This window comes from Oryx dammah, unplaced genomic scaffold (assembly GCF_014754425.2).
Source record: "Oryx dammah isolate SB20612 unplaced genomic scaffold, SCBI_Odam_1.1 HiC_scaffold_8, whole genome shotgun sequence".
NCBI lineage: Eukaryota > Metazoa > Chordata > Mammalia > Artiodactyla > Bovidae > Oryx > Oryx dammah.
The window spans coordinates 58,110,063-58,119,110 of record NW_024070192.1 but is presented as its reverse complement, the minus strand read 5'-3'; the positions used below and the strand labels follow the sequence as shown (position 1 = coordinate 58,119,110).

Sequence of the window (9,048 nt, the reverse complement as noted above, 5' to 3'; positions counted from 1 at the left end):
CAGAAGAAAGATGCCAAGTCTGAGGAAATCTGTCTGGGATCCTCTCCTTGAAGCCTGTAATTTACAAGCAGCTCTACTTTCCTTGTTCCCACTGTTCACTGGAAGGTTGTGAAGTTTAAGGTAACATTCACTGGATCTCAAACTCAAAGCAGTTAGCTTTGAGATTGCAGGTGGACTGCAGGATAAAATGGATATTTTTGAACCTTAGGCACAAATGTCCGTGGAATACACACCCCACTCCCAATTCTTATTGCTATAGTCTCAGTGACATAGGGCTTCCCTGGTGGCTCAGAGGTTAAAGCGTCTGCCTGGAATGTGGGAGACCCGGGTTCTATCCCTGGGTCGGGAAGATCCCCTGGAGAAAGAAATGGCAACCCACTCCAGTATTCTTGCCTGGAGAATCCCATGGAGGGAGGAGCCTGGTAGGCTACAGTCCATGGGGTCACAAAGAGTCAAGACACGACTGAGCGACTTCACTTTCTTTCAGTGACAGAGGGCAATTTCTCTATTCCACCTGCTTGCACCGAGCACTTAGCATCAGAAGCAACGTGATTCCCCGCCCCACCCCCCACTCCACCCCCCCACCACGGCCCCGGCACTCTCCACTAGATGCCCCTGGCTCGGCTGCCTTTTCTCCACATCCCTTTGTGACGCAAATGGCTCCAGGACAAGGCCTAGTGCTCACAAAGGCAGGTGCAAAGCAGGCGCGCACTCAGTACTCTGCGAGCTTCAGACAGATCTGGGCTCCGGTCCTGCTGCTCCAACCCCAAGGCCGGGGGCGAGCCCCGACACCGCCATCACGCGCTATGGCCAGCCAGTTATTCCTCCCTGTCACCCCGCGCCTCTCGTCCTTGACGCCTGTGAAGCCGCACTTCGGGCACCTCCAAGCGGGCATCAGCGTAGCGATCCAGCGCACCGACGGGAGAATCCATCTCGCAGTGGTCACAGAGGTCAAACGGGACAACGCTTGGGTAACGGTAGAGTGGGCTGAAAATGGAGTCAAAAAAGGCAAAAAAGTTGCTCTAGAGACCATATTCCTGTTGAATCCAGCTCTGGCCTTGGCTGGGCCCGCGCAGGGCAGGGCTTCGCGCTCCGTGTCTCTGGCGCCCCCTTCTTTTATCGGGGACCAGCGCACAGCGCGGTGGGCTGGGAAGATCCCCCAGAGAAACGAAACGCCCTCGGGGGACAGCCTGGCCGTGAGAGTTCCCAGCAGCCCTTGCCTGGTGACGCAGCGGAAATCTGCCTGCCTACGAGAAATTGAAAAACTGCAGAAGCAGCGCGAGAGGCGCCGACAGCTGCAGCGCGAGATTCGCGCCCAGCGCGCCCGGGAAGCTGACACCGGAAACGCCCACTACGAGATCCGGCGCCTGATCGAAGAGTGCCGCCGGCGCCTGCGCGGGGGCCGGATTTTCGGCCCCGAGCCACGGGATGGCCGCCGCATCTGCGTCTGTGTGAGGAAGCGGCCTCTTAACCAGCAGGAGGCCACGCGGGAGGACCTAGATATCGTCACCATCCCCTCGGACAACGTGGTCATGGTGCACGAGTCCAAGCAGAAGGTGGACCTCACTCGCTACCTAGAGAACCAGACCTTTTGCTTCGACCACGCCTTCGACGACACCGCCTCCAACGAGTTGGTGTATCAGTTTACTGCCCAGCCGTTGGTTGAGTCCATCTTCCGCCATGGCATGGCCACGTGCTTTGCCTATGGACAGACAGGCAGCGGGAAAACGCACACTATGGGCGGAGGCTTTTCGGGAAGGGACCAAGATTGTTCTAAAGGCATTTATGCCATGGTGGTGCAGGATGTTTTCCTCTTACTGAAAACTTCCGCTTATGAAAAGCTGGACCTCAAAGTCTATGGGACGTTTTTTGAGATTTATGGGGGAAAGGTGTATGACTTGTTGAACTGGAAGAAGAAACTGCAAGTCCTTGAGGATGGCAATCAACAAATCCAGGTAGTCGGGCTGCAGGAGCAGGAGGTGTGCTGTGTGGAGGACATGCTGAACCTCGTGGAACTAGGGAACAGTTGCCGGACTTCAGGACAGACATCAGTCAATGCCCACTCTTCCAGGAGCCACGCAGTGTTCCAGATCATTTTAAAGTCTCGAGGGAAACTGCATGGCAAGTTTTCCCTTGTTGACTTAGCTGGGAATGAAAGAGGAGCAGATACTGCCAAGGCCAACCGGAAAAGACAGCTGGAAGGAGCAGAGATTAATAAGAGTCTCCTGGCACTCAAAGAATGCATCCGAGCTTTGGGTCAGAACAAGTCTCATACCCCATTCAGAGCCAGCAAGCTCACACAGGTGCTCCGGGACTCCTTTATAGGCCAAAACTCCTCCACTTGCATGATTGCTACTATCTCTCCAGGGATGGCCTCTTGTGAAAATACCCTCAACACTTTAAGATATGCAAATAGAGTAAAAGAAATAACTCTAAATTTAAGGCCTCGCCATCGTTGTCTTTATCCTGCTGAACATGAAATGCCAAGAGTGTTGGAAAATCACATTAGAAATTCAGAAATGTCCCTTCAGGGGGAAGAATTTATTAGAATACCTTGCCTACAGAGTGAAGAGGAGGAAGAGGCTGAAGAAATCAAAGCGCTATCCTCTCCATTAATGGATACGACAATTTCCTGGAAGGAAGCAAGCCAATTGCCAGATAATAAAATCCAGGAGACATCTGATGGGGTAAACTGTGATGTTGACTTTTGCATTGCCCAGTTATTGTCCATTTTGGAAAAGAAAATAGATATTCTGACTGAGATTCAAAGGAAACTGAAATTATTACAAGCTGACCTTCAAAAGGAGAGCAGGCATGGTGAAGTCAATGGTGAGAGATCAGATCTGAAATGATGAATACAGTGCTGCAGTTTCTAAGTTTCTTATAAAGGAAAATTGTCCAAATGATCTGGATAGAAAGATCCTCCTGGAAGGTTTAAAACCTCTTTAAATATGGCTGTGAGAAATGTCCTCTTTTTTTTTCTTCTGTATTTCTGTAATTTATTATTATTCTGTAGGACAGTGATTTGTGACCTGGAACCATTTTACTCCCTAGAGACAATTGGCAATGTCAGGAAGCATTTTTATTTGTCAGAATTGGGTATGAGAAGAGTGGTGGTACTATAATATCACTAGAATACTAGAATACAGAATGATACTAGTAGAAGGCCACAGATGCTGTTAAACATCCTACAGTATACAGAATAACCTTCAAATAATTATCCTGTTAAATTATTATCAAATAATATATATAAAATCAAATATATAACAAATCAAATATATATCAAATCAAATATATAACAAATAATTATCCTATTGAAAATATCAGTAGTACTGGGATTGAGAAGGAGAAGGCAATAGCAACCCACTCCAGTACTCTTGCCTGGAAAATCCCGTGGATGGAGGAGCCTGATGGACTGCAGTCCATGGGGTCCCTTAGAGTCAGACACGACTGAGCAACTTTACTTTCACTTTTCACTTTCATGCGTTGGAGAAGGAAATGGCAACCCACTCCAGTGTTCTTCCCTGGAGAATCTGAGGGACAAGGGAGCCTGGTGGGCTGCCGTCTATGTGGTTGCACAGAGTTGGACACGACTGAAACAACTTAGCAGCAGCAACAGCAGCAATAATGCATATGCACGAGTCTTTTTCTGCTACACTGGTGTGTAGATTCAAATGGTTTCTAAGCTCTAGATATACTAGGGAGATGGGAGTGGAGAAGGGAGAGATTTTCTCTGAGGCTTTGTATGAGAGCCTAGAATTGAGATTTTATTTTTAATCTTTGAGTGAAATCACAAAGTGCTTCCTGAGAGTGATAAAATGAAGTGTTGTATTGCAAAAGCATTGCTTTACTAACTATAGTTTCTTAATGTTTTGTTTTCTTTTTTTTTTCTTCTCACTCTCCTTACCAAATTTTGTGCTTACGTGATTCCTATAAAAAGCTTTGTCCCATCAAGTTAGGATGTTAAGGTATTGAATAAGAAAAATAGAAAAGTTCTATCTTGAAGTGGGGCATTTCCCATGATGACTGCCTAGGGAATGTAGTAAGAATGTGGTAAATATTAATGCCCTAGCTTAATTGTATAAGGAGAATGTTTTCCTGATTCAAGGATCACAAAGTCCATTCTTTCACAAAAAGAAAGAAGCAGCAGGTAATTTGATATGCAAATATAAATGTAATAAATAATCTAATGCACACTTACCTTCAGCAAACACTTACGGAATGCTATAATAAAGATCTTTTGTCTCCAAGTCCAGCAGTTCCAAACTCTTTTTTGAAGAAAAAAGTGGAATTATTTGCAAAGAAATTGAATGGTGGAGTAGGGAAACTGGAGACACAAAAAATTAGTGCCCAAATTCTTTTACTACCTTTGGCAGATGTGCCTAATTGCAGAGGCCTTGCTGTTACAAAGGAAAATGAACACTTCTGCCAGAGAGTGGGCTTCCCAAATGGCTCAGCAGGTAAGGAATCCACCTGCAGTGGAGGAGACATGAGATGTGAGTTCTGTCCCTGGGTGGGAAGATCCCCCAGAGAAGGAAATGGCAACCCACTCCAGTATTCTTTCCTGGAAAGTCTGTCACTGGGACTTAGAATGGTAAAGTCCTAGCAAAAGCCATCAGGTTTCATCCTGGTTTCATCAGTATCATGGGAAACATAGTCCTTGGTATGTTTGGATATGGCCATTAGATATTTTTTCCCTCTGCTGAAACAGGAGGGGAGGGGGCAGGGCACAACTTTTGAAAGAATGATATACTCCAAGAACACAATATAAACAGATTAGAATCAAACAGGCTGAAGACTAGTCAACTTCCACTGGGCCTTGATCCTTAATCAATGAGATAAATGGCATACCCAGAGATACTGTGACAGTTCCAAGGCACCATCCAAAGACCAAAAAGTGGGTGGTGGCCCAATTCCTATAAATCTCCATCACTTCCCCAAAATAGTTGGAATAATCCTCCCACTCATTAGCTTATGAAATTATCCAGCCCATTAAAACTAACCACACCACATTTCAAGGCCACCATACCTGCCCTCTGTCATGGCCCACACTCTTTCTGTGGAGTGTGTTTCTCTCTGAATAAATCCTCTTCTTATCTATCACTTTGTCTCTCACTGAATTCGTTCTGCAATGAGACATCAAGAACCTGATTTTCATTACGGTGGGTTTTGACTGAGTTTGAGTCTGGCCACGTGGGATAAAGTCTCATTCTGAGGAGAATGGTTTCATAGGTAAAGCCATATATTATTATCATTAAACCAAACAGAACTTTGGAACTCTATCATCCCTTAGCAAATGCTAGCCTTCCCTTCAAAATGAGATGTTTTAATCAGTATTTTTGTAGTTAGTGAAAAAGATGGGGGTTAAGAATCTTATCCCAGTTAAGAATAGGAGCCTAGAACTGGTTTTAAGAGTCTAATCCCAGTTCCATAATACAGATATCTATGATTTTAGGCAAGTAATTTAGCTACACTGAGCTAGTTCTTTCTATATGAACCTGGGTAATTATCTCACCTATTTCAAAAGATTAGAGGGTGACATTATTTTCCTTCTGCTCTCCTATTTTTTTATGCCAAAGACTCTCATTTCTTATTATTGTTATTGTCTTTATTCTATTATGACACTCACATCTCCCCTTGCTCTCTACCACAGATAAAAGTTAATAGTCTGCTAGGAGTTTCAACATTCTAATACCAATTATATTATTTGTGTGTGTATTTAATTTTTAAAGAAGTATAACACAGTGAAGTGCACAAATCTTAACTATACAATTCCACAAATGTTTACAAAGTGAATATTCCTAAATGACCACCACACTTAACCAGATAGAGAACATAACCAGTGTTCCAGATCTCTTGTTCCTGGATCGTTTCACTCATTTTCTAAGCAAAGGTAAGGAGTATTCTAACCAAAATCATTATAGATGTTTCCCTCTTTAGAGAAAAACTGTATTTTTGAATATGGGTAGGATCATATACTAGGTACTCTTGCATCTCTGTTTTTTTGTTTTAATCAAAATCATCTGTGACTTGTCATTTTTACATTGTTCTATAGTGTTCCATTGCATAAATAACTCATATTTTATAAAATTTACTCTTGAGGAAATTTAAGTTATTCTGCTTTAAGCAATTAATAATGATGTATGAGCATTATTATATGTGTCCTTTGGTGCACATTTACATGTTAAGAGGCCTAGGAAAGGAATTCTTGGATCCATAATATATGTATAATCAACATAATAAGTCAGTTCAGTTCAGTTCAGCCAAGGAGTTTTCCAAAGGACTTGTTTTAATTTTAGACAACCACCAGCATTTTGTGTTTGCCTACATGTAGTATTATTAGCTTTAAAACTCTACTTTTACACTTTCTGATGTGTGTGCAAAAGTATCTCATTATGGTTTCAATATTTTTTCTCCTAATGACTAATGCTGAACAACTTTACCTGTGCTCACTGGTTATTTGTGCAGTGGAATGTGTGCATGCTCAGTCATGTCTGACTCTGAGATTCCATGGACTGTAACCCTTCAGGCCCCTCTGTCCCTGAGATTTTCCAGGCATGATTACTGGAGTGAGTTGCCATTTCCACATCCAGGGAATCTTCCTGACCAAGTAATCAACCCAGGAACCCACCTCTCCAGTATCTCCTGCATTGTCACGTGGATTCTTTTACCTCCGAGCTACCTCCTACTTCCTATCCCTAGACAATGCTAATCTGTATTCCATCTCTATAGATCTCTGATCCTTTATGTCCTGACTTCCTTTGGTTTGTTGTTGTTGTTCAGTAGCTCAGTCGTGCTCTACTCTTTGTGACCCCATGGACTGCAGCACACCAGGCTACCACATCCTTCAGTATCTCCCAGAGTTTGCTGAAACTCATGTCCATTGAGTTGATGATGCCATGCAACTCTCTCATCTTCTGTCACCCGCTTCTCCTCCTGCCCTCAATCTGAGCATCAGGGTCTTTTCCAGTGAGTCAGCTCTTAGCATCAGGTGGCCAAAGTTCTGGAGCTTCTGTTTCATCATCAGTCCTGCCAATGGCTACTACCAATGAATAATCAGGGTGGATTTCCTTTAGGATTGACTAGTTTGATCTCCTTACTGTTCAAGGGACTCTCAAGGGTCTTCTCCAGCACCACACTGTTCAAAAGCATCAGTTCTTCAATGCTCAGCCTTCTTTATGGTCCAATTCTCACATGCGTACACAACTATTGGGAAAACCATAGCTTTTACTATATGGACCTTTGTCAGCAAAGTGATGCCTCTGCTGTTTTACCCCTTCCTAAACTGTTGTATTTGGTAATTTTAACTTTGTTGTGCCCTTAATAATGTAGCTTGATAATTTGTTTATATATATATATATATATATATAAAATTATTTATGCATTTTTACATGATATTGTAGAAAAAACATTTCAATAACATTTCTTATAATAAATTCTAATCAATCTCAACCAAACTAAAAAGAGTTTTATTCTATGTTAAGTTTAGCAAGTAAGGAAGAGCAGCATATCAACGTAAGTAACTAAGTAGGGAAGTGGTTACAAAGGCTACAGGATAATGTTGAATGTATCATTTGTCATATATAGATATCAGTTCAGTTCAGTTCAGTCACTTAGTCGTGTCCGACTGTTTGCGACTCCATGAATCGCAGCACGCCAGGCCTCCCTGTCCATCACCATCTCCCAGAGTTCACTCAGACTCACGTCCATCGAGTCCGTGATACCATCCAGCCATCTCATCCTCTGTCGTCCCCGTCTCCTCCTGCCCCCAATCCCTCCCAGCATCAGAGTCTTTTCCAATGAGTCAACTCTTCGAATGAGGTGGCCATGAATATATATATGTTTGCTCAGTATCAGTCATGTTCAACTCTTTGTGACCCTATGAACTGTAGACTGCCAGTCACCTCTGTCCACAGCATTCTCCAGGCAAGGGTGCTGGAGGGGATTGCCTTTTTCTCCTCCAAGGTGTCTTCTGGCCCCAGAGACTGAACCCCTGTCTCCCACACCTCCTGCACTGGCAGGCAGATGCTTTACCACCGAGTCATCTAGTGGCTTTTTATCTTATTTTTGCTTATCTATTACAGATTTGGGAGTCGAGCACAAGTGGCCCAAATTTTTGAGAGCAAAACCTGTAGATTTACTTAACTCCTGCACTGGAAAGACTGTGTACACAAATTTGTGTGCATGTGTGCGTGTGTGCGTGCATGTGTGTGTGTGCGTGTGTGTGCGTGTGTGCATGTGTGTATGTGTGTGTGCGTGTGTGTGCATGTGTGCGTGTGCGTGCACGTGTGCGTGTGTGTATGTGTACACGTGCATGTGTGTGCGTGCATGTGTGTGCGCATGTGCGTGTGTGTGCATGTGTGTGCGCATGTGTGTGTGTGTGTTCGTGTGTGTGTGCGCACGCGTGGGTGTGGGTGTGGGTGTGTGTGTATGTGACTGCACATACATATACAGACACAGTTTTACATGTATGGTTATATATATATATATTTCCCATGGAGGCTTATATCTGCAGAGTAAAACTTAAAATTTTCTCTTTTAGTAAAAAAGCAATTGCTAACAAATCAGTCAGCATAATTTTTTCTGTTGAGTTGCCATTCTTCCTTAACAAGTACACATTCATACTTCCACTAGTGTTATTTTTTTTTTCTAAGACTATACCTGGTACTTGAAATGGTCTCAAAACACAAAGCATAACATTTAATATGAATATTAGAAAATAAGATATTATATAAATGAAAAAACTCAGAAAGTACGTTAATTGGGGTCTACTAAAAGAGAGTTGCTGACAGTTCACACAGATGACTTGAAGTTAACAAAGAGGATTGCAAAGTAAATTAATGCTTTAATATTTTTCAGAAAATGTCAAAGCTTCTAAAGAAAGAATGGTAAATACTTTCAGTTCTTTGGAAACTTACACACAAAAAAGATGACATACCAATTACAAGTTATGCTTTACTATTAGTTAAACTGGCTTGTCTTCATTCTTGTAGTGGACACACTTATTTTGACTTGCTGCTTGAACTTACACTTAATAAAACTGCTTTT

At 43.0% G+C, this 9,048-nt stretch overlaps 1 protein-coding gene across 1 annotated transcript; it reads left to right on the top strand.

The window, feature by feature from the left end:
- Positions 1 to 806: 806 nt before the first annotated feature.
- On the top strand, positions 807 to 2,852 carry KIF2B (kinesin family member 2B). The gene has a single exon (XM_040244301.1). The coding sequence runs from the start codon at positions 807 to 809 to the stop codon at positions 2,850 to 2,852; it is 2,046 nt and encodes a 681-aa protein (XP_040100235.1).
- Positions 2,853 to 9,048: the final 6,196 nt, after the last annotated feature.